The following is a 24,684-nucleotide window of genomic DNA, read 5'->3' as shown; positions in this document are numbered from 1 at the left end:
GTACACTCGCACTAACTAGTTGGGGGACACGTGGAGTCTGTTGGAGATATTGGTCGGCCGCAAAACGCAACCCCCAGCAGCAGAATAAGCCGATGCGCTTTCTGGCTGAATGTCAGCGACAAATGGGGCGTGCCGTTTACCTGCTGCTCTTGCAGTTGCTCGCAGCTCGCAGTCTCGTACTCTGCCACTGCCACTGCTGCCACTGCCACTGCCACCACCCTGTCGTCCCACGCACACGAGCTTCCAGAGGCTGATGCAGATGCCCATCGGCAAAACCGGCTTGCTGCGTGAGCACCTGGCAGTTGGCAACTGAGGCACCTGGGGGGCTGCCGCCCCCCCGACGTGTCTCGGTCCCCGTATTTTATTTTGGGGGCTCGGAATGAGGGCGTGAGACCTCCAACAGAGAGAGAGAGCTTCCGGCGGGCTCCCTGAACCCACCGAGGCTGCTCGTGAATACAACGTATCTTTTGGCAACCGCAGGTGGACCTGATCTCTGGGCGAGAGATGGCTCCATCTGTCAGTCCATCTCCAGATCTTGCTTTACGGATTTCCCCATTCCCCCAGGTCTCCGTCTCATCGCCCCCGCTGGGGAAGAGATCAGTAGTGCGAGGAGGAGCCTCCACCCAGTGCCTAGCAGACTGGGCACCTGCTGGGGCAGGCTGGGTTCGCCGCCTCGGTCAACCGGAAGATGGACACTTTGGGACTGGGCGGACTATGTATCCTGATTAATTTGCCGTGGGCAAGTATTATTGTGTGCGACGCGGGCAGGAAAACCTGAGGGGGAAGGCAGCTCAGCGAGGTACCTCGCAGGCTCGCAGGCCCGTGCGCGTCCCTCTCATGCAATGCAACGCTGCTCGTCATGCATCCTGGCTGCGTTGGGTATGGATTCCCGCCAATCGCGAGCTGCTGTGCCGCTGACCCTGGCCCAAGGGCGCGTGGCCGCCTCGCCCAGCGCCTCCTCAGGGCGTGGCGTCGAGGCGCGTTGCAGAGCCGAAGCCCTCAGCCCATTCTCGGATGAAAGGGTCTCTGCCACTGCCTGATAGCCGAGTTGCCGCTGAGATCCAGAGATCCAGGTTCGTTCCCTATAGCACCACGGCCTTCTCGAAGCGACTCCACTGTTGTTGAGGGGAAATCAGATCAGAATCTGGGGCAAAGATGGGGGAGGAGAGGGGAACTGGGGAGGTGGGTTCGCTGGGCTGTGGATTTCTCTCGAGTCTGGACTGGTGGCCTCCAGCGCCAACCTTAATTAAGGTAAAAGATAAGCTTGTGATAAAGGTTGTGTGCTGCCTCCACATGCTTACCAACTCGAGTAACTAGGCGCTGCTCAGGGTCCCTCCACAGCGCTCTTCCTACAGTGCAGTGGGTAACACAGCACCTCAAGTTGCGCGCGAGTTGGGCTCGCCGCCCACAATCAATGTCGCGACAATTTCGAGATGGGGATAGGCAAAACGAAACCCCCCCCCCCAAAAAAAAACAATATTATGTGCCTCCGTCGGACATTTTCGCATCAGCAGCCACGTTGCCATTATTGGCCCGGATGCTCTGACGGGGATGTTGCCCCCTGGACCTCTGTGGCTTGCACCTGGGCATGCACCTGGCTTGCACCAGGCTTGCACCTGGCTTGCACTTGGCATGCCGTGGCTACCGGTCTACGGATACGGATTGCAGTGCTTCGTGTACGAATACTCGTACGTGCGAACACGGACGGTTCCTCTCGCCCGCGCCCGATGCGCCGCCTCGTCTGACACGATGATGGCCTTTGATGGTCTGACTGTCTGGGGAGAAGTCTGACATGGTGTGTTGTTGGCTAATGGCTATTGCACATGGTACACGCTCGCGCACCGCCTCAGCTGCATGTACCAGCATCATGCCGACAATCCGCATGCCCAACAAGTGCCAACAGTGCATCTTTATACATGACAATATTAATGGCTTCTAATACACAACCAAGGTCCCCCCTGGATCTTCAGATGCGGCCACGGGCATCTGAAAAATGATTTGCACCACCGTGTCCGAGCCGATGGAAAATGCTCCTGCATGCATCGAGCAGCAATCATGCTTGATGGACACCTGCGCGCACACCCAGGGTCTTGTGTGCCCTGAAACAGAGACTGTGCGAAACGACATTGCGATAGATGAATTCCCCAAGCCATCGGGTCGGGACGCCCCAGATGTGGGTTTGATTGGATCTGTCGCCCGAGGTGCTGAGATGAGACGCGGCAGACGTATTAGTACGAACTTGTGTTACATGGCATGGCAGCATATGTCTCGCCCGGCCGGTTATTTCACCGAGTTGTGCAGCAATAGCACTTGAGTGCTTTTGGCATAATACTATAGTTGTCGATCATACAAAGTCCCGCGCAGCACCATTGTCATCTACGTTGATATGTGCGTTGCAAGTCACCCACCCAACCCATATCCAGGCAACTTGAGAGAGTGCCTCGGCTCAATGATATAAGATGGCTTTCACGAATAGGTACGCCCCTAATGTTATTCTCTAATGAGGGAATACCAGTCACGAACTCCGTAGATTGCCGGTAGAACCATTAGTAGTTGGTTCATAAACCTTTCGGGTTTGCACGTGCCTGTATTCATCAGGTAAATCTGCTTCCCAAGAAGTACCCACCCACCTTACGTTGAGGCAACTTGAAAAGTGGCGAGGCATAGCTTTCAGCTTTGCCTATTTCAATGAGAGCAACGTTTTCTGATCTGATCTGCGATTGGTCTATTCGAGGTGTTCTGGTCGGCGACCAGCTAGAGGAGATTTGTATCCAAGCTCTTACATGGGAAATATGATGCCATCGTGGCGGAAGGACGAGCGGAGCGAGGATGGCCTCTCCGGCCAGGAGCCCCCGGAGGGGCCTCGCATCCAGAGGCATCAACGGCAGAGTCCAATGGCCACTGTCGCAATCCGCGGTATCAGAGGCAGGCCTCGCAGACAGCGTCATCACAGGCCTCGTACAAGATATAACCTTTGTTATATTACAGCTATCCAAGTCCGTTTCGCTTAATAATCCGTGGGATGTAATCGTGCAGCTTTGCGTATCCCTTTGGTGGCGCATCGTGACTAAGAACACAGTCTTGCAGAAACTGAAAGCTGGTGGCGCTTTGCCATTTGGTGGTCGTCTCATGGCGCATATTGCTCGGGCGAGGTGAGCTCAGTTTAGGTTTGCTAATTTTATTACCGGAAAGCTCCATGGGTGTTATGTAAAAGCTTGGAGCGACGTCTACTCCGTCCTCGGAGAGCACTCGTATAATTGGACTAGCACCACCAGTTTTGCTACGCGTACAAGGCAGTGGGCCTGACAATAGCCAAGAAACGACCAAGACACAAGTGCAAGTGACAGGCACCGGACAGACCGGGGATGTGGGGCCGGACCGACTTGGGGGCTCGGCGCCGATGCTGGCGTTGCCCAGGAGGGATATGTGGAGTGAGTCGGAGCCCGTGGCGTGGCTGCGGATAAGAATGCGAGCCTCCGTAGACCAGATCTGGACAATGACTGCGTTTGGCGCTGCTGCTGTCGAGTTTGGACAGCCGGCGACTTTTGCTCTGGAGCAAGCTTGTCTTCTGGCTTCTGGGGTCACAGCTAGGATTGCGCGTAAACAGCACTTAGTCGCAGGCGGATAAATGGGTGTAAATGCGGTCGAATGGCAATTTCATGGCAAGCTGCTCTGCCCAGGAATATATATATATATATATATATATATATATACATAGTATACGACTCACCCCACTCATCCTATTTGCGAGGACTCTGCACCGTCTCTATTTCCGACCCAGCACGGGCACTACCAGAGGACTCAATGGCACTCCAAACAGTGTCTTGACCATGTCTCATGGCACATGGAGCGCCATCGGCCAGGTCCGACAGATGGCAGCGGCCTCCCAAAGCGATCTGTATCAAGAATAAGCATTGATGCGACCGCAGACTGCTTCGCGAGTGGGCGACTCGAGAAGACGGTGTGCGTCCCAGAGCGAGAATCGCCAATCATGTCACACTGGCTTCTCCGTAGCTCTGCAGTGATCGACAATCGCTGTCTGTTCTGGAAGCTGTGAAAGCGTGGCCAAGAGCCCGCCCCCCTCCTCTGGTCTCTGTGCTGGGCTGTCTGAGCTGCTCTCGAGCTGGCCTTTCCATATCGCTGGACGCAGCTGGTTTCGCAGATAGGCAAGTGCAGCATGGGGGAGTGTTTCGACTTGCTCCATCACGGTACTATCGCGGCGCCATCGCGGCGGTCAAAGAGACGGGACCGACCAAGAGGCGACCGGCGATGCTCCGGCGACCCGAACATGAATTAATTTGACGGCGAATCTGAGAAATAGCAAACAGGATCAGCATCCCCGGATCTCCAGCAAATGATCTCAGCCCGCTCCGTACTTGATTGCCCATCGGACAGCCACCAGAAAATCCGCAACTTGCTCGTCCGGCACTTCCAGCCGCCACAGGCGGAGACACAGCACCAGTGCCGATCGCGACGGGGGCCTTGACCAGCTCCAGCGAGTCAGCGAGAGGCATCGCACCACGACCTTCCGCATTCAATGATGGCCTCCAGGACCCGTGGCCGTCCTGCCTCACATGGCCCTGATAAGGCACCCTCACTCGCCATCACTCGCTGTCAATCGCCGTCAGAGCCTCCAACGGCAGGCCGGGAGTCGCCGCATGGTGGAGATGGGGAGGCAGATGCGCGACATTGCCTGGGCCAAATCGTCGGTCAGCTTGCTCGTCTCGGGAGCTCTCACCACCAAGCGGGAACCTTTGTCTGGGTCTTGTGTTTCTGAGGTTGTTGATCCTCCTCCACACCGGCCTTATGACCATGCCATCTATAAGAGGCGCCCTCCCGACGCCTCCTGCTCGACCCCTCGAGACCCTCTTCCCCCCTTCATCGCCCTCCTCGACAAAACCCACATCACCACCACAAACCCACCAGCCAAAATGCAGTTCACCGCCGCCGTCGCCGCCATGGTCCTGGGCTTCTCTGGGGCCGCCAGCGCCGCGCCTCATGTTGCCCGTCAGTTCGGCGTCCGCAACGAGACGGCTGTCTGCGGCGATGTGACCTACACGGCCGAGCAGGTCTCCGAGGCCATGGAGGCTGCCTGCACCCACTTCCAGGAGGGCACCGACGTCAACGACTACCCTCACACGTGAGTTCCCTTAAAACCCCCTCTCTACCGTCTTTTACAAGTTGCTGACCTCTTGTCCAGCTACAACAACTACGAGGGCTTCGAGTTCAAGGGCCTGGACGGTCCCTTCCAGGAGTTCCCCATGGTGTCTGATGGCGTCTACGATGGCGGTGAGTACATGTTCCCCCTCGATGGACCGGTCTGTTCATAGCTCTGACTTGCCCAGGCTCCCCCGGCGCTGACCGCGTTGTCATCACCGAGGACGGCTGCCTCCTGGCCGGCTCCATCACTCACACTGGCGCCGACGGCAACAACTTTGTCGCCTGCGAGGGTACCTCCTAAACTACCCAACCTGTGCCGTGTCCAACAGTGGAAAAGAAAAGCACTCGACTTGACATGTCGTCAATGACGACGACGACGACGGGGTGGAACTTGGCCAGTCCAAGCTTGGTCCGACTCGTCGTTCACACCAACTATGAGGAGCCCTTGACTGGGTCACTTCGTTCTACATATTATTCATGACTTTTGCACGTCGCAATGATACGATACCTCCAACGAACATATACATACATAGCATCATGGGCGAAACCCCCGCAGCGGGGTGGCCCTTATCAAATACCAGTTCCTTTGTCCTCTGCGTCTTGGCTGCATGTAATACCGAGTGACTGGCTTTTTTTACGCAAGGGATGGGGTCCAACGGAATGTAAATGTGGTTGTGTGGACGTACGTTTGTCTCTCGTCAACTCCACGGAACAGAGCAAGGTACCGGTGAGTTATCCTCACAAGATGGGACTAGATCTTTTGTTTCCCTGTTACCCGAGACGAATGGTTGAGCCCGTCGCCTAGTTGCCCCTAGAACAGTAGCCATAACTCTGTCACCAAAAACCGAGTATAGGACTTTTTTTTTTTTTTTTTTTTTTTTTTTTTGGGGGAAAAAAGCTAGGCACCTTGATAAGTATTAGTACTATTGTAAAATAGCCTTGGGTGCTAACCACACCTAGCCAAAGCCCCTAGCGAGACAGTGGGCCAGATAGTCTGATACAATCTGTAGTCTTACCGCGGCACGCCACGCACTCCCAAGACATGAGTGTATCTCCATCCTTAGTAATAAAAGACACAGATTCAACAGTCTTTCGGTGAAACAACTGCAAACCATGAGGTTTCGCCGACTTCGGATTCGCTTGCGCGGCAAGGTGCGGTGCTCCAAGTTGACCATGGCTTCAACAGACATGTCTCCACTCTCCCAGTATGTAATATGTTTTGTAGGACAGGCGCTCCGTTGACGCAACATGGTTCTTACAGTGTAGCTCATATTTCCCCAGGGTGCTCTGTGCGTCAAGTTAAACCTCTAGAGCTGGGGCCTCATAGGTCCATGTTCAAACTGTTGGCCAGTTTCGAGCGGGGGAGCACCTCAACTATACACCTCAAGTGTAGCCCCCCAGAGACTTGGCAAGCACGCACAGTCATTGTTTGAAATCGAGCCTCAGAGCTTCACTCTGCAGACGCCTTCATCTGGTCCGTCCCCCGGCGTACCTTGGACGAGCATGGTTACGGAAACGCAAAGGCTAAGAAGGGCTGAGGGGCTACAGAGTATCTACCATTCAGGACCTATTCACCTCCTCCTCAGGAGTCAGACAGTGAGAATACACTGCATCAGTGCCAGTGGTGTCAGACCAACGAGGCATATCCCACATCATGTCCCTTACTTGAAGCAGGATCTGTGACTCCATGCCTCTTCCTGGGGCCATGTATAAAAGCTTCCCTACCTTTGAGCACTCTCCCAACTCCTTTCCTACTAACCACACAGACCACAAAAACAGAGAGACACCAAAGACTACTACAAGAGCCTTAAACCTGCCATCTTTGCACGGTAAACATCTCCAAGAAAACCTCACCACCAGAGCCCCCGAAGCTAACACCTAGCACAGCGACAACATAATACAACCGCACGATAAAACTACCGGAAGTACACCTCATCGCCAAGATGATGTTCAAGACGATGTTCCAGATCACTGCTACCGCTCTTGCCTCGAGCTTTGCGCTCGGCGCCCCCGCACCCGAAGTCGCCAATCTCGCCGCCCGGGGTGAAATGACTTATTATGAGCCGGGCCTCGGCGCATGTGGCCAGACCAACGGGCCGGGGGAGTTGATCGTGGCGGTCTCGGCCTCCCGCTACGACCAGCAGAATCTTTGCGGGAAAAAGATCAAGGTGCAGGGAAGCAGAGGCGAGGTTGTCGTCACCGTTGTCGACAGGTGCGCTGGCTGTGCCCGCGACGACCTTGACCTCTCCCCTGCTGCGTTTAAGCAGGCCATTGGCGACCTGGGCATCGGCCGCACGGAGGGCCGCTGGGGCTGGGCCTAACTGCCTGGCGGGCTTCACGCTCCGAGGGCATGGGCTTGGGGGACGTGATGAGGAGGGGAGATGGGGGTGAAGGAAAAGGGGAGGGGTGGTCAGGTTGGAACTCACGCTGGCAAGACACTTGGTGGTTAATGGACCCGACCCTACCTGCATGTAGACAGACACCGCCATCAGGGCGAGAAATCCAAACTGGCCTTACTCCCCGAATGTTTCAGTAAGCACTTTGCAAGCAAACGGCAGGTTGATCAAACGCTTTTCCTGCGCCGTGAAGTGATTCATGCAATCTATGCTATGTATGTCCGGCCCAACGCCCATACCCAATAACCAACCTGATGATGCCTCAGCTCCGAACCCAATAGATAGATTAAAAAAAAGCCACCGCTAGAATACACGCGTAGCCATCAGCTGTTCGATGGGCCCTTGTTTTTCTGTCATCCGTGTTACAAATAATACATTGCGTTTACCAGTGCGGGCGGTGGACTGCCTAACCACTCTTCTTTGACCCGCTCGAACGTCCAAAGGCCGGGAGCCACTTTCTCCTCGCACCCGTCGCTGAACCTGCAGCGGGGTTACTCTCAACCTGCCCCTGTGCGGAGCGAGACGGCTCGTTCGTCTGGTTAGCGACACCAGTTGTTGGGGCCACAAGTGCACCGTCCATGCCAGCGGTGGGCACCCCGTGTCCCTCTACCTCCGAGAGGCTCCTACCGCGTCCCTGGCGATTGCGCAGGATAGGCGGCGGGGTTGCTCCCGTCCTGTCTACATCAAAGGCGCTGCTCCGATTGACCCATGTGGGAGCTCCAGGCTGCTGGGCGTTCTTGGGCGAATCCGCACCCACAGACTCAGCGTTTGACGGAGCGCCAGCGCCGGCGTCACTCAATGGGGTGCCACCCAGAGAACGGCGGAAAAGCCGCCCAAGACTGGCGCGAGCGCCATGGTGGCCGGTGATAGGGGGGTAATGGTTGCGCTTCTGCTCACCATTTGACGGCTGTGGTGGAGGCTGAGCGAGCTGCCCTGGAACGGGTGTCTTCATGTTCGCTCTCATCTGAGCGTCGTCGCTGTTCCTCCGAAAGTGACGTTGGCGGCGGCGTTGAGGCTTCTTGTTTTCAACGTTGGCCGGAGGCTCTGCCGCTTTGACGGGGGTTGCGTCTGGACCAGGCTGGCCATTTGGACCCGTCTGTGCGTTGAGACTCGACCGTCGGTTTGGAGTAGGGGGCGGCCCTCCGTTACCGAACAGTGCCTGTTGAGCGGAGAAAAGGTCGTGCATCTGGTCACTGTCGGGGTTGACGCTAGCTCCTCCCGACTGCGCGCCTTGAGGTCTAAACATGGCCTTCATAGACCAGCTTCCATTAGCTGTGTTGGTTGGGAAGCCGAACAGGTCCGGGGATGCCCTGCCATTCGGAGGAGACTTGGAGCCTGCTCGTAGCCAAATGTCGAGGCTAGACTGGAGCGAGTCCGTATCAGAGTCGTCATCGCTATCCCAAGTGGACCCCTTTCTATGCGAAGCGGTTGACTCGCCGGCAGATCGTGGCCGCTGTGGTGGTTGCGGACCGCGATGTGGAGTGCTGCTTGGAACCTTGGATTCCTTTGTGGTTTGCATGGGACGCGCCTTTGCTTCCATCGGAACAATCGGCAGTGGCTCTGACAGTTTCTCGTTGCTTTTGCTGACCTGCGGCAGGCTATCTTCGGATCGCCCCTCGACTCCGTCATGACGGCGACCCAAGGTATCGTTCGAATTCTTAAAGCGACGAAGCGTTGACGAGGCAATTGTGTCAGGCGTTGGAGGCAGTGCCTGGTCGTTCAGGCTCACCCCACCAGGGGAATCCGTCACGACCTTGCGCAGCGACTCCCGCTTCTCCTCCCTCATCGCTTTGCGGCCGGACGACTTGGACAGTTGACTCGACTCTGATAGACTCAGACTCTTTCCAGAGCTTGTGGGTCGTGGAGTTTCCCTCCGCTGTGAGTATGCGGAGTCCATCCTCTCGATGCGCTGCAGCGGCGATCCCTCAATGATGCTCGCTATCGGCTGGAACTGCCCAGATTTGCGCGAGAATGAGTTCGGCTTCGGAGCTGGGCTAGGCGCTTCGGCCTTGTGGGCAGAATAAGCATTCGCGTTGTCTCGAGCAGGTTTGCTGGGGGTTCTGTCCTGTGGCAGAGGCCCGCCGCCTCTGGGAGAGCCCGTACTCATTTGTCCCTTCTGCCCGTAGATGCTAACAAACGAGCTCTCGCTCAGGACGCTCAGAGCCGGGCTGGACATTCCATTGAAATGCCCATTGTCCACATCCGACGATCCTTGTGCCATGCGGGACAAGCTGATAACACTGCCTCTCGTTCCGAGATACACGTTTCGTAACGTCTCCGTTTTCTCGCTGCGGTCGGATACAAAGCTTGGCATGTGGTTGAGGCTGTTGGCTTCATTATCCAGCTGAGCAACATTGGCGTTGTTGACCTCCTCCATGCCGCTGTTGACCTCCGGAGGAGCCTCCTCAATTCTCGGCTGGTATAAGGGGGGACTGTAAAAGCCTTGTGCTTCAACCTGGCGCACCATGTCCCGCTCCTTTGTCAAATCGGCAACACTGGCCTCGAGCATGACGATCATTCCAACGGCTTCCTCGATTGCCCTGTCACGCTTCTCCATTTCTTCCAGGAGTTTCGTGTTCATTGCGTCCTGCTGGGCCTTTTCAGACTCCAGCTTTTCCAATCGTTCCTCCAGCATGGTCTGTCGCTCTCGCCGGTGGTATAGTTCTAGCTTGAGGTCAAAGTTCTGCTTGTGGAGGCCGGAAACAACCTAGGCTCATGTCAGCAAAACGGTATTATACGTAAAATGGAGGGTGATTTTACCTTTTCCATTTCCTTTAGAGCGAGTCCCTTCTTGTGAGAAGGATCCACGCCGCTGGTGGATTGGGGACGGTTGGCATCAAGCATGATGCGCTTGGTGGGCGATCTCGAGCTGGCGTTCCCAAGCTCAAACGATGCGCTCATGTCGCTGTTTGATCTTGGCATGGACGCCGGGGCAGCGTACTTTTGGCTCTCGACCTGGCGCTCCCTCTGCAGCTTTTCTTGTAGGAAGGATGACGCGGGCGTCTGTCTCCCGGACTCGATGCTGCCATTTCTGGATAGCCGTGATGTCGGCCTTGATGCCGGCCTGGGCGAAGGTGATGGCTTGATGGAGGAGGCATGGTGCAATCGGTATGCAGGGTGGGCGCTCTGGAGCTTAGGGGAGGAGCTGATGTGGGAAGTCAACGAGTTGGAGCTCTGGGAAGTTATCCTTGTACTCGAGGATCGGGAGGCGGTGCGCGGGTAGGGAGGTCGGGATCTCTCCCGAGTCTGAGTCGGGTGCCCCTCCATATTAGGCAGAGAGTTGAGGCGTTTCTTGTTCGCGTTCGCAGCTTGACAAAGGAGGCTCGAGATATCAAGCGGCGGAGAGTAATTGATCGGACTTCGACAACATGGCGACGGGCTCTTATCGCGATGATTCCTGATATGGCATCCACGCCGAGGTCTGACGTTGCCGAGAGCAAGATGGTAGCAGAGGGGAAGTTGATACAAGTAGGTCACCGGCTGGTTGGGTGCCAACAGTGCGTACCAGTGGTCGGTGGTTAAGGGGTGGAATTGGGATGTCTCAAAGGGCCCTCTAGTCGGCGAATGGAGTGGGAGGAGAGACGGTATTCAAGACGCAGGACTTCCCTTCTGGTATGACAAAGCCCAGTTGGCCTGGAGATTCGTCGGAGTTCCCCTCCTTACGCCAAAAACGGCGGCCAGTGATGCTCGACCCGGACCTGCGGTTCAATTCTGGAGAAGTCGGTAGTGGTGGACCTCTGGAGCCGACACGGTGCGATGACGGCAAACGAGCAAGGAAGGGCGATTAGACGGACAATGGAAGCTTGTCACGCCGTACTAGTTGGCCTTGGGGAATGCAAGGTACTCGTAGAGGACGAGGGCCACCAAGGCTCCAGAAGATTCCGGGTGAGACCGTTGGAAGACCGTTGGGAGAAGAGAGGGAGCGAGAGCTTCGCGTCAAGATTGGTTGATGGTTGGATCGTCAATTTGCTTCTCTGTGGGGGGCTGAGCTGACAGCCGGCGGCAGGGAGTTATAGCCTGTGCAGTAGCGTGCCTGCTGTGAGCGTGCAGGGGAGAAGTGAGTGCGCGGCGTCACTCCTGTTAGGAACGACGTTGCGTCTGTGCTCTGAATACAGTTCGTGACGAACAGATCCGGTTGGAGCATGTCTCATTCTTGCAGCTCCAGGCACCGAATAGGCGGAAAATGGAATAGGCTCTCAGAGATCTTTGCCCGCGCACACATCAAAAGTTTGGAAGGAGTCGAGGATTTGGCAGTGCGGGTGGCATTGGATTCAAGCCCAAGTGCCCGAGGTAGCTTCAACCTGGGAGCACCAGCGTCATTTCACTAACAGGAGGGACTGCCATGAGGACCAGGCCAGGCCACCGGTCAATGCGAAAGGGGAAATGCCCCTGATCTAGCGTTCTCCACAAGCATCTCCAGCACACCAGCAGCCCAATCATTTGAGCTTCCACGACGGCGGACAACAGGGACACACTAGGGACATGGCAGGGTGCCCCCGTGCCCGGATGCAGCCCCGTCACCGGAGGCACCATTTCGTCACATCCAGAGCCAACGAGCGTCGCGGCTCAGCGTGATGAGCTTGCTGATTCGCCCCGGAGCCTCCAGAGGAGCCAAACGAGGGAAGACCGCCATCCAACAGCACTGGGCAATCACGATTCGCTTCACAATGGTCCCTGAACCGTATCCAACATCGAAATCCAGTGGTTCCAGACCTCCAGGCTTTCAGTGGGGGCCAGAATAGGCCCCATCAATCGCGCTGTTCCCGCTTGAAACAATGGGCTTGTCCTTGTCTAGAGGAGAATCCTCTATTAGCCTGGCGCTCCGGTCCGTCGCGTGCGCCACTGATCCGGAGGCGACCACGCGACCAGCTTTAGATCCCGTTTTTGTGGTTTTTGGCGTCTGGCAACCGGCAGCGTGGAAGCCACTCGTGTGGAGCATCAGCGACATCTTTGACAGCAGTCAAAGACTCCTGCTCTTTGTCTGCGCAACCATGAACTCACTTCTCCTGATAGCTTCCTCTTGTTCTACCAAAGAACTTAAGGGAATTGCACCTCGGGAATTCCAAGGTACGTAATTGTTCTGTGCATATAAAGAGCCAGCGATAAATACGAGACAGGATTCGTAAAGGCCATAGTTGGAACTGTCAAGACACCCTCCGCAACACACTATCCAGGATGACTACCAACCCCTTTGTCGTGACTGATGTGGGCGTACTCCGGAAGTACGATGCCCTGTATGCCTGCGTCGAGGTCCCACGTTATCACGTCGTTTTCCGAATGTCGCCAGACCACTTTGTTGACTCCCCAAACAGCCTCCGCCACTACCGTAGTATATACACGGAAACACTTCGCAGAGTTGATAAGGAGAAGAACAAGGTCCGCGTGAGATCACTTATTCGTTTCTACATCGATCGGTTCTATTTTGACTTTTCTCCGCCTGCGCCGCGAGGCGACAATAGCCGGTTGACTCTGGCCGACATCCAAGCCCATGCTGTGGTGAATTGTTTCTTCTTCTACCGGAATGAGCATCCTATTTTCCAAGGTTTCTCGTACAGTCGCAGCGACGAGCTCTTGGAGCTTCCTCTGTCCTGGGCGACAGACTCCCCCTTTCCCATTTTTAACCTTGGACAGGTCGAGATCCCCCCTGACGAACTAGGCTTTCATGAGACCCGGAATCAGTGCGCCAACGACTTCTCCCCTGTCCGGGTGACTTTGGGGGACACTTCGTACTTTTACCAGCCTATCCTCTTCGAGAGAGACGAGTCTGGAATCTATGTGGAACGCACCATCGAGGACATGGAGAGTGAGGTCGACCAGTACTTGAAGATTGAATCCGCCGGTCTCTCATGCGACGAACTGGGGATACTACTCCTCCGAGGCATTGTCGTCAATAATCAAGGTCACGTCAAGGGGCTTTTGAAGGAATGGCGCGGGATCCGCTGGCAAAACTTCCTAAACGTCATGCTGCATGGCGCAACGGAAGAGAACTCGGATGTCTGGATCAATCAGTGCAGCGATATCGTCCGGAGAACCTATCAGGCGGGTCTGGACCTGGGGCCTTTTGATGTCCGGGATATGGCCTTTGACCAGAGCGGGAACATGGTACTTGTTCACCTCGTGAAAGGGCAGATGCAAGAGGGAGCGCAGTACTTCTCCGTCACTGGTCTCACAGAGCCGGAGCTTTTGCTTCCCTTTATCGAGGTGGTGGCCGAAGCTGAGTTGCAGCGAGAAATGCAGGGAAGAGACGAAGAGAGCAATACTACACGTGTCCACCTCCAAGAACAGTCGGGCTAGATGGAGTGCATCAACATGAAGCATATCCAGTCAGGCCCTACATCTGGGGGAAAGGGTGAGATTGGTATAGAATTAGACGCCTAGATGAGTCTTTTAAAAGGCAGTATACCAAGTCCGCAGATAGAACTAAGAGCACCGATGCGCGTAGATAGATCGGCCCGTTTCCATTTCCAAATCAAAACGCTATCATGCAATACTACAAAATCATGTCCCCGATTCATGCTACAGCTCATCCTTGTAGAACTTCTCCTCGCTGCCCTCTTGGGGTTTCTCTTTCGAGTCGCCTTCCTCCTTCTCCTCCTCATCAACATATCCCCTGATTTCCCTGTCCTCGTTGGGGAGCTCCACGACCTCGATGCGCCAGCCTTGTTCTCCGGCAAGGCGCTCGACTTCTTCTCTCAACTCTGCAAGCACCTGAGGGTCGATATCCATTTCTTCGAGCTCTTGAATGCCCAGGATTTCAATCTTACCGCCTTTAGCCTTGCTCGCTGCCCGTGCAATCAGCTCTCCGAGATCCTCGTCGCCAAGGGTGTTGGGAGCGTATGCATTTGGCGTAGTTAGCTTTATTGGGGGTTTGCCGTCCTCATCGCCGCTGGACAGGAAATTCCTAGCTCCAACAACAACACCGCCAACTACCTGCTGCTTAGTTTCAGAAGCCTTGAGCGGTGGCTGTTCGCCCACACCCTTATCGCTAGCCACGTTCTGGGATTCGACCTCTCCCACATCAGTGAACACCTTCTGAGACTCTGACTCCTTCTCTTCAATGAGAGGCGGAGTCACATCATTGCCAACTACAAGCTGACATTTGATGGGGTTGGCTTTGGTTTCCTTGGGGGGCAAGAAAGCAGCGTCTTCGCAGAGCGTTGGCATATTGACCACCATGAGGTAAGCGCAGATGGTGACTTCCTTGATCCAAGCTATTCTCGGCTCTTTGAGCCCCGGCACGCAATGGTACTGCACCTCTATGGTGCGTTCCCGCCCCGTCAGATCGCAGATTGTCCCGCCCTCCAGCCGTTGCAGCAGATAGCGCTGTTCGCCCTTGTATTGTACCTCGGCCGGGAGCGGCTTCGTGTCGGAGTTCCGCTGTTGGTTGTGCGAAGACATCATGGGGATGGCAGGGACCGCGCCCAAGACATACTCAGCCGTCGACGGATCCCTCCGCGGGGGTTGACCAGGCGCCGAGACGGCCGCGGCGTGGAACTGGACAATTTCGCGGTTCTTGCAGAACTTGTACGTCCACCACCCAGATCCGAAATATAGGCACCGTCCCTCAAGCTCGCCGAGCAGCTCCCACCCCTTGGCGGTGGCTCGAACAGTCTCCCTAGCTTCCTCCTGCTCGGCCAGCTCGTTTGCGGTCTTGTTCTCGGGGCTTGGGGGTTCTAATACGGGTATTGTGCAGAGATAATCCTTCGAAGATAGCTTCATAACTTTGTATTCCTTTCTTGTGCCATCAGGGGCGTCGCTGGCGCCTGGATCCTGGCCATCGTCGGTGGTCGCGCGCGACAGTTCTGATGTGTAGGTCGATTGAGGAGTGTCGCCATTGATCAGCGATTGGGCATCTTTCTCGAATATCCAGTCATTGGAAAATACGATGTCAAACTGTTATATATACGTCAGCCATAAGATACGCGGGGCGGATCTGATGGGGCTGTATACCTGCGGAAAGGCCAAGAGGTCCTCGTGGACGTTGAAGCTTCGAGCGCGAGCACCACTCAGCTGCAGCGCTGCTAGGAGGGCCAAGTTTAGACGGCGCATGGTGCCGGATACTTTAGGCGCGCTCCCATAGAGGTGTACCGCCAAATACAAATATCAACAGCCTGTCGAAGATGGATATTAGATGGGCTTCCTGGTTGGGTTTGACTTGAGAGCTTGGCCCCGCGGCGGTTGAGGTCACTGTGTCAAGAGGCCACAGACACGGCCGACGTTTTACCGGTGGAGAGCAGCGAATGCCGAATGGGTGACGCACCAGAGCCTTCCCTCCATCTCTACCTATCCGTTCGAGTGCGAGTACAGCTCACAGACCTAAGGGCGTCTACTGCGAAACACCTAAGCCACACGTGGATGAGATTTCTCCTGAGATTCCGCGCGAGAGAAATTTTCTCGTCCAGTAGCATTGCTTTTGAAATTGGCTTTAACTGAGGTCATGGTGCATTGTCACCGAGACAAACTCGACAAGGCACACCGCAGTAGGTAGCACACACACATCCTCGTACCTTCCTCCCCAGCCAAGGTCTCGCTTTCAGTGGACGAGCCTGACTGCACGGTCATCTGGGCATACTCTCCTCTTCCAAAAGCTTGCATCCAAGTTCGCCCGGCTGGGAGCCCGACCACCAGGCTGCATTGGATCGGGGGGGGAGCATTCTCAACGGAGCCAAAAGACCATCGCGGCGGTTGTCCGAACCGGCGGCGGTCAGGCATCGCTGGGCTGTTCGGTGTGATGCGAGCTTGGGCGATATTATGCGGTCGAGAGGCACCGCAAAGGAGGGTGCCATTGGGCACGCATAACCCTGTAAACACACGAGCACGGATCGTATCCCCCGGTGCCCCGACACGATCATCGCTCCAGAAGGAAGCCACACAAATGGTCGTCCCGTGCCACACACTGCCACCCACAGGGCACGGGGGATTTGGGGCAGCCTGGTTGTGTCTGTCTGGAAATCATGTTCACCCTTTGGGCACAATATTCGGCATTGCTTTCTGAGCTTCCACACGCCACTATTCCGAAACTTGCGGGAGAGCGCGAGACATGCATTGCCGGGCGGGTCGACATCCTCTGGCACAAGTGTCGGTATGGATAAGTACGAGTACGGACGAAGTATTATGGACAGCAATATCCGTATCCGGACATAGTTCTTGAAGAGCTCGGAAGCTAAGAACTTCACGGACACCGAGGTCTCATCGGAGTGGACCTCGAGTCAATCTGAACTGTGGCCATTTTTTATGAAGGGCCCTCAGGATTCCATCGTGTTGGTAGGGGAAAGGTGCGTGTTGGTGGGGCGCCGCCTCACTCCGGTCGAGCACCAACAGCCAATAGCCGTGGTCACCTGGCTGCCTGCACCTCGAAGGCCTGATGCGCGAAACATGACAGCCTGCACTGAGGGACAAAAGAGCAAATGAAGACTGGTTGCCGGTATCATTTGGAGTCTAGCGCCGCGCAGCCTGCTTACTGCTCACGTCTCACGGAGGCAGCAAACGACGACAACTCTGGTACTGTTACCCACGAGGATTCGCGGTGTGTTGTACGTATACTCGTACGGTGTTGGCAGGAGGCTGTGCTGACAAGCGCCGGTCGTTTCTTCCCAGTTGTGGGAGGTGGGCGCACCTGGGGTTGATCGTCGGTCAGTTGGTTAGCGACAGTTAGCAACCGACGGCTGAGATGAACGTGGTGATTCCTGATTGCCGAAGCCGTGAAGGACCCCTTGTTGGTCCCTGGAGAACATGTCTGAGGGTTTGAGTTCGAGAGAAGTCTCTCTCTTGATTCAAATTGCTTTTCCAGATCCCTGAAAGAACTCGAGAGCGTGCCTGTTAATCCTGCCAGTCAGCGACATGGGACGGACGATCAAGATACCCATGTATTGATTCTCCGCGACGTCAGAGGTGTGATCTGTAATTTTCGGTATCCTATTCGGGAAGTGGCTATTGGTGATGTCTCAGGGCACCAGCTTCATTTACATTGCCAGTACTATTTTAATAGCACCAATATTTACAAATACTGGAGGACGCATAATTCAAAGTACGTATTTACAAAGACATATCAAGGCATGGATACAAGGTGTCCTACCATAGCCTCTTGCGTCTTATAGCCACCTAACCACTGGACACGATCTAGGAAAAGCACAAGTGTGCCTGTCTATCAATTTAAGTCTCCCGTTCAATCCGTTTTTGAGTGCATGGCGTTATGCCACACGACAGGCGGGAGTGCGACGTGGAAAAGAGCCTTTCCCAATGCGTAGAGGCAGGAGGCTCAAATACGGACACATATACCCTATTCATACCTGAATTACTACTCGTATTGCTTGACGCGTGTACATGGCCTGCTGGCCCGTTGCCGCGGATGTTTCGTATGTATGTGATTGAGCATTTCGGGGCAAAACAGTGCAAGGACTATCATTGCATGGTGTGAAGGACCAACAACAGCTCCCACTACTCGTACAAGTACGAGCACAATACTAATATCACAGAGTAGTCGGCGTGGAAAGAGACGTCAATAGTCCTGATGTCCCGCGTGGGAGGAGAAGGCCAGAGGTGACCCATCACCTTATGCCGTGCCGTGCGGTGTGTCCATGTTGATGTCGTTTGATGCAAAGAAGTCGGGCGTTGACAAGTGACAACGCATCAAGAGCGGTGGATACTCCAGCTGAGCGCGGGGGCGGTGCCTGATTGGCCGGAGTCAGCTCCCCAGCGCTAGGACTGCAGACTGCAATGGCTTATGTGGGCGCGCACCGGGCGTCCAAACGGCCTGGGGGGCAACTGGGGGGGCGCTGAAACGGGCTTGATGGCCACCGTGATGGCGCTGAACAACATCCACTAGGTGCCCGGTGGTGGACACTGGTAGGGCCCGGGCCAGGCCACCCGCACCCACCCGCGCCCACCCGCACCCCCTGAGGTAAGCACCCCAGTGTGCCTGTGTGGGCAGCTAATACCGTGCAGACACTGTACTAGTACTGTACGAGTGGTGGGTGGTGAGCCCACACCGGCTGTGCAGCTGCGCACCTGTGCAGCTAAACCAGTTGTGCTGATCCTCCAGCTCCCACCAGGACCACCACAGCGCCAACAGGCATCATCATTGTCCACGGACATCAATCTGGAGTCGTCCACCTCCGACACCTCCACCTGCAGGCAAGTGGGCCTCCTCTCCTTGGCTCAGTGGAGAGCATTGAAAGCCTCGCCCGCCCAAGTCCCGCAACGAGTCAACGACTGGCCTGCCTGCCAATCCTGCCCAGCGCTACCCTCGACACATCTGGCGCCTGGGCGCCTTCATTATTAACCCCGTCATCCCATCCTGTCTCGGCTCTGCTAGCTTTGTTGCACCCTCTCGTCTTTGAATCCTTCTTCCTTCCCGTCGTTCCACCCGAACCTAGCCTTGAGACAGCGCCTTGCCTTTATCTATCACTTTCAACTCCCGCCTCATTCTTCTTCGCCCCTCATACTTTCATCCAAGGCTTCATCTATTCGGTCTGTCCCTGGTGCCAACGATACACCCGAGTCCATATTGGACCCAATATCCCCTCTACAACATGGATCAAGGGCTCAATAGTAGTCGAAGACAATCGTCCGAACACCACCTACAACAGGATGACCCTCACAACGTCTACCTGTCTCCGGGGTCTTTCGCTCAGACACATCATGCGGGAGCCTTCCCATCGTCTACCCATCAGCTCGCACATGCGCTCACAAGGAGCAAGTCAACCTCAGGACATGGCTACCAAGTCGGCAGCGACATGACACCTCAGCCGGTAAAACGTCAAACAAGAGCCTACTCCCAGCAGTACCCAAGACCCATCGGCAACCGATCACACTCAACCCATCTCGTTCAGAATGGGCCTGTCGTCTCGATCACGAGCTTGTCGCCCCACCAGTCGTATCCATCGAGAGATGACTTGACCAAGAGATCTCCTACTGGCATGTCAGGACCCTCGCTCGCCAGCGTTTATGAGCACGGCCCCTTGGTGGGTGTGGGTATAGATCCGGGTGACTACATTGCCAACAACAGCCCAGACGAACGCTCGTACTTGGCCTCGACTAGGATGAACCTCTCTACGACAGACATGTACCAGGCCCATAAGCCATCGGCTTGCCCCTCGATGTACTCGGGGTCGTCCGCTCACGAGACAAGTCCGATGACGCGCCAGAACAGCTCCTTCGACAACGCCAACGGTGGCTGGCCCATGAGTGCCCCAATGGTCAACTCACTGTCCTCCCAGTCCATGTTCTCAGACACTCAATCGTTTTGGACGGATTCTCAATCAACCATGTTCCCCAGCATGAGCCCAACCGACCAGAAGCAGCCCGGTAGTGCTCAGGATGTCCTTGGGTGCGGTGCCACCTTTCCTTCACAAGAGTATTCCATGTCGACCTTTGACAGCACCATGCTCTTCCCGCCCATCGGGTCCGCCTCGATGGAGAGATCCGCCTCCAACACAAGCACCTCCAGCGCTCGCTCCACAGGCTCCAACCTCGCTAGGCGCGTCCGAGAGCGAAGTGAGCAGGTTATCCGCAACAGCAAGGCCGAGATTAGACCTAAGGCGGCGGAGCCTAGCGGCGACAGCCCACCGGCTCCCTCCAAGAAAAACAAGGTCGCAGTCACCAAGCCCACCTACACGCGTCGAAAGCAACCCAAGGTCCACTGCGACTTATGCATAGACCGTCCCGAGTTTCGTGGCGAGCACGAGCTCACGAGGCACGTCAATGCTAAGCACAGCTCCTCGGTCACCAAATACATCTGCCGTGACCCAGCGTCGGTCGGGCTCATCTCGACCCTTCAGCCCAAGGTTCCCTTGATCCAGTGCAAGAGCTGCATTAACGGCAAGCTCTATGGAGCTTACTACAATGCGGCTGCGCACTTGCGGCGCTGGCATTTCAAGCCCAAGACTGGGCGTGGCAAGGGGGCCAAAGGTTCAAGCGATGAGAAACGGGGCGGTAGCGCCGGTGGTCACTGGCCTGCCATGGACGATCTCAAGGTGTGGTTCGAGGAGCGGGTTGTTCGTGACGATCAGACCAGCGCTCATGCTGCTGAAACCGAGGAGATCGAAGAGGAGATGGTCGATGTCGGTACGGATGCCCCTGGGGAACTGTCCGTCGACACTGGGATAGTCTCCTTTGGAGACGTCGACAGTTTCGACGAGGCCAGTACCATGCCTAGTGGCTTGATCCAATCTGCCCAAGCCCCCCCGGGCATGTCCGACTTCATCGGATATCCCTTGAACGAGGACAGCTCCCCCATGTGGGGGCCTCCTCCGTCAACCGCATTCGCGCCACATAACTTTGACTTTTTCGAGTCGACGACGATGTTCCAGGGGTAATGCCTTACCGGCGTGGACTAGATGTCTGGCCGCGACCAGCTTCCCCGTACTTGGACTTTGCTCACGAATGTCGGGATGTTCGACTGAATATTCACCGCAATATCCACTCACCACTCTAGCGAGGTGCTGTTACGAAACAAGAAAAACACAAACTTCATTAAAAAAAAAAGTTCTTGGACAGCCAGGACTAGTGGCAAGAGGGCGCAGAAGGATGTTCCCCTACAAAGTCATCAACGGCTTCTTCCTGCGTCCTTAGCTACCGATTCGCACCAAGCCTGTATCGCATTTCTTTTTTTGCTCTCCTTCTTTTTCTTTTTTCTTTCAGACCGATACTTCACTGCTCTCTCGCACTGAACACTTTTATTTTACATCATTCTGGCTCGGGGAAGGTGGGTGATACGTTTACACCAACGACACTGTGTGTCAAAAGAATAATATCCTTACCGCACCGCCGTCGGGTTACGGCGAGCACACGTTTTAATACACGCAGTTCGCAGCTCCGCAGCCGGAGTCGCACCCGCTGCGGTCACTGCGTCTGCCAACAACATGGGCCTGGACATTTGGATGACTGGTCAAAGAGTTACATATATAGACGGGGAGACGACTTTTATGAGGTCTGGCTGGGATAGCGGCAATCGCTCATGATTGGGTATATGGGGAACGGCGTCAGTGGGATTGTTCTCTATCGGGGATCAGGTGTTTATGGTCGGTGTTTTGTTTTTTGGGCATGGGAAAGGAACAAGCCGCTCATGGTGAGCCTGGCTTCAGAGTGGGCGTTCTTGTGTGTTTCTGGCCAAGGGCCATGCTTTCTTTCAGACCATAGCCGTGGGCGGCATGGCATATAATGTCTTCTGTGTGCTATTAGTGTTGGCTGGCTTTATGCCAGCAATACATGTACATGTACCCTGGGACTTGTTCCCAGTGTTGTTTATACAATCATATACCCTTGAGCTCTCTTCAAAATGATGTTGAAGTGCAAAATGCCTGCATCTTTTACTCATCATTTTCTTCACATGTTGGAAGATTCAAGGAGGCCATCCTTGCCTTGCGTATTGATAGCCAGATGGGTAAGCGACGGACAGCACGTGGAGAACCTCTAACTTGAATGCTCCACCATCGAGAACAAAGACACATGACAATAGCAACCCATGCTGATATAAAACAAGCTCGAGAAAGACGGCATTGAAATCATTACTGTAATCTAGCTCTGAATAAACCCTCAGGCCGCCGCTGCAACCTGGGGCCCAACAGGCAGCTCACTGCCCGCAATATTGCACTGCCTAAATAGCCGGACCTCGTCCTCAGCAAACGCCCCAACGACCGAGTGCAGCACGCCCCTGTTGTGAAAGATGACCAGGTCGCCCTCCTGCCAGTCGTGCGCGTACACCCTGCGCGGGGCAATCCCCGGGCGCTGCAGGCGGTACACGACCTCGCGCACCTCATCCAGGTCGTCCACGACGGTCCCGTCGGCCATGTGCAGCCGGCGCACCGCCGACGGGTGGATCTGCAGCGCCAGGCGGCCCGTCGCCGGGTTGCGCCAGCACATGGGCAAGACCTGCACGGCGGCCCCGTCGATGGGCGGGAGGTCCGAGTCCGGCAGCTCCAGGCCCTGCGAGACGAGGCCCAGGCCCGTGGGGCGCGACTTGGCGGGCGACATCCAGATATACGGGTGGGGCGCGTACTCGACGCTGGTGGTGCGCGCCAGGGCCTTGTCCTCGTCCGAGAGGATGTCGTAGGTAGTCTCGCCGTTGACAAAGGCGGTGGTGCCCAGCGGCACGACCATCTCGTCTCCAGAGCCGTCGTCGTAGCGGATGGTCTGCTTGCGGCCCCCGGGAACCTTGACGGCGAGGAGGGTAGTGGCAACGGGCGGGGCGAGGCCGTACAGCGCGGCGTCAATGTGCCAGCGGTAGAAGCGGGTGAAGGCGAGGTCGTCGGCGTCCGGGATCACCGTGTCGTGGAAGGTCCGGTGGTGAGGGTGGCGCAAGCGGAAGTTCTCAAGGCCCTCGTACGAGGGCACGAAGCCGTTGCCAATGACCTGAACCTGCGGCTGGTGCGGGATGGTCTTGAGGTCAGGGTGCAGGACGGAGCGCTTGGCGTCGATGGTCTTGCCGTGGCCGTAGGCGGCTGCGGCCGACGGGTCGAAGCGCTGGGTGAGGGCGTACTGGGCGCGTGGGGAGGCATGGCTCTGGTCCTTGAGAACGAGCACTTGGTGCGTGAAGAGGGCATCACGGAGGACGTCAAAGTCCGCATCTGCGAAACGCCAGAGTCAGCAATGCTGTCCAGAGGTTCATACTGACAGGGCGAGTCTTACCAGGAGGTTACCGATTTCACGGGTGGTCTCCCATTACTTGGTTGAAGCTTCAACATGGTCTTACGGAATATACGTCAATACAATCATTTCTTACCAGTCAGATTCTCAACGTCAACGTTGGTGACGGTGGCTCCGAAGTTGATCTCCGAGCCCTCCGGGGCAGAGATCGGCTCGACTTTGATTTGGGAAGACATGGCTTCAAATGAGTACGTGCAAGTCGCGATGAAAAAAAAAAGTGGTATTTTGTGTGAAGTTCGTTTCGCTACAGGTTTCAAGAGGAGATGAGATGGTGTATGAGGATTGCCGACCTTCTTATACCGGTATTTGGGGTACGGAGATGCGGCATGTCAAGTGGGGGCTCCAGTTCGGAGGACGCCGACTGCCAACACCTCTTATCAGCGCCCACAATTCCACATCTGGCCCACTCGCAGTGGATTCGCGTTCTTTCTCGACGTGGGATGACCAAAATCGCTGAGAAATCGTCATGTTGATAGTGCATCTACCATGGGCGATGGCCAACCAACGTGGGCATTCGGCTTGCTCCGACCGTCGCATGGGGTCGTTCCCTCAGTGTTCCCCTCGGCAATTATTATCTGCCTTCCAACCGGTCGTGATATCGTGATAGTGGTGTCGTCAATGTGGATGGATGGCTCCATCCTAGCCAGCGGCTGTGGCAATCGCCGCTGTGTTCCCCTCGCGCCCATCACATCTTTTTGACCTTGTCCGCCCACTCCTTGGTTCCCTTGACACCTTCGTGTGCCCTCCTGAACAGTCTCCTCTCCCACTCCTCCAGGCCCCTCAGAAACTCCTCCTGCTGCCCGCCAATGCCGCCCTCGTCGGCCTTGCGGGCATGCAGCCCCACGTCAGCGGCGCGCACCACAAAGGTCCTGCGCAGCACGGCGCCCAGCTCGCGCTCGTCAAACAGGTCCAGCATGCGCACGCCCACGCCGTACATGTGGACGCTCTGGTCGCGCAGGGGCACGGCGCGCGGGTCGGCGCGCAGGGCGGCCATGACGGTGTCGGACAGGCAGGGCGGCAGGTTGAGTGTCAGCGGGGCCTTGGAGTCCTCGCCGGCGGAGGCGAGGGCCAGCATCTCGGCGAGCCACAGGGGCAGGCTGAGGGCGGTGCCCGGCTTGAGGCCGCTGCTGTTGTTGTCGAGGTGGCCGAGGTAGGGGACGTCGAGCTCGAAGGTGCAGGGGACTTTCTGCGCAGGCGTCAGCGTGGGTTCACCGCGGGGTTGGGTTTGAGGGCAGACAGACCTCCCCGTCGGTCAGGATAGCGTCAACATCGTAGTAGGACATGCTGAGCCGTCATCTTCTGGATGCAGGCCGGCTATGGTTTGTGAGGTTGCAACTTGGAGGGTGCGCGTTGCCCCTCCATTAACGCGTCTGGCACGCTCCAGCGACGGGCCAATCGCGTTAATGGCCATGTCATCCATCTAGAGCCCACCTTCAATTCTTCCAGGGCAACTTTCTCACCAACCATTTCCTCACCATCGCCA

General features: G+C 56.1%; 8 protein-coding genes across 8 annotated transcripts; 4 read left to right on the top strand and 4 right to left on the bottom strand.

The window, feature by feature from the left end:
- Positions 1-4,931: 4,931 nt before the first annotated feature.
- Positions 4,932-5,461, top strand: ACO1O0_007163 (uncharacterized protein; the record flags this gene model as incomplete). The annotated part of the gene is made up of 3 exons (XM_083196537.1): positions 4,932-5,140; positions 5,201-5,289; positions 5,346-5,461. The coding sequence occupies 3 exons, from the start codon at positions 4,932-4,934 to the stop codon at positions 5,459-5,461; spliced, it is 414 nt and encodes a 137-aa protein (XP_083047745.1).
- A 1,642-nt stretch (positions 5,462-7,103) lies between these two features.
- Positions 7,104-7,481, top strand: ACO1O0_007162 (RlpA-like double-psi beta-barrel-protein domain-containing protein-containing protein; the record flags this gene model as incomplete). The annotated part of the gene is made up of 1 exon (XM_083196536.1): positions 7,104-7,481. The coding sequence occupies one exon, from the start codon at positions 7,104-7,106 to the stop codon at positions 7,479-7,481; it is 378 nt and encodes a 125-aa protein (XP_083047744.1).
- A 481-nt stretch (positions 7,482-7,962) lies between these two features.
- Positions 7,963-10,823, bottom strand: ACO1O0_007161 (uncharacterized protein; the record flags this gene model as incomplete). The annotated part of the gene is made up of 2 exons (XM_083196535.1): positions 7,963-10,263; positions 10,317-10,823. The coding sequence occupies 2 exons, from the start codon at positions 10,821-10,823 to the stop codon at positions 7,963-7,965; spliced, it is 2,808 nt and encodes a 935-aa protein (XP_083047743.1).
- A 1,908-nt stretch (positions 10,824-12,731) lies between these two features.
- On the top strand, positions 12,732-13,850 carry ACO1O0_007160 (uncharacterized protein; the record flags this gene model as incomplete). The annotated part of the gene is made up of 1 exon (XM_083196534.1): positions 12,732-13,850. The coding sequence occupies one exon, from the start codon at positions 12,732-12,734 to the stop codon at positions 13,848-13,850; it is 1,119 nt and encodes a 372-aa protein (XP_083047742.1).
- A 222-nt stretch (positions 13,851-14,072) lies between these two features.
- On the bottom strand, positions 14,073-15,605 carry YOS9 (glucosidase II beta subunit-like protein-domain-containing protein; the record flags this gene model as incomplete). The annotated part of the gene is made up of 2 exons (XM_083196533.1): positions 14,073-15,449; positions 15,507-15,605. The coding sequence occupies 2 exons, from the start codon at positions 15,603-15,605 to the stop codon at positions 14,073-14,075; spliced, it is 1,476 nt and encodes a 491-aa protein (XP_083047741.1).
- A 3,686-nt stretch (positions 15,606-19,291) lies between these two features.
- Positions 19,292-20,872, top strand: ACO1O0_007158 (uncharacterized protein; the record flags this gene model as incomplete). Its single annotated transcript, XM_083196532.1, has 1 exon — positions 19,292-20,872. The coding sequence occupies one exon, from the start codon at positions 19,292-19,294 to the stop codon at positions 20,870-20,872; it is 1,581 nt and encodes a 526-aa protein (XP_083047740.1).
- Positions 20,873-22,091: 1,219 nt separating this feature from the next.
- XAN1 (TauD/TfdA family dioxygenase) lies at positions 22,092-23,377 on the bottom strand (the record flags this gene model as incomplete). Its single annotated transcript, XM_083196531.1, has 2 exons — positions 22,092-23,122; positions 23,278-23,377. The coding sequence occupies 2 exons, from the start codon at positions 23,375-23,377 to the stop codon at positions 22,092-22,094; spliced, it is 1,131 nt and encodes a 376-aa protein (XP_083047739.1).
- A 509-nt stretch (positions 23,378-23,886) lies between these two features.
- PSF3 (DNA replication protein PSF3) lies at positions 23,887-24,484 on the bottom strand (the record flags this gene model as incomplete). The annotated part of the gene is made up of 2 exons (XM_083196530.1): positions 23,887-24,387; positions 24,443-24,484. The coding sequence occupies 2 exons, from the start codon at positions 24,482-24,484 to the stop codon at positions 23,887-23,889; spliced, it is 543 nt and encodes a 180-aa protein (XP_083047738.1).
- Positions 24,485-24,684: the final 200 nt, after the last annotated feature.

Source organism: Amphichorda felina (genome assembly GCF_050947745.1).
Source record: "Amphichorda felina strain 45539 chromosome Unknown scaffold_7, whole genome shotgun sequence".
NCBI lineage: Eukaryota > Fungi > Ascomycota > Sordariomycetes > Hypocreales > Bionectriaceae > Amphichorda > Amphichorda felina.
The sequence above is the reverse complement of the archived record's forward strand: the minus strand, read 5'-3'. Positions and strand labels throughout refer to the sequence as shown.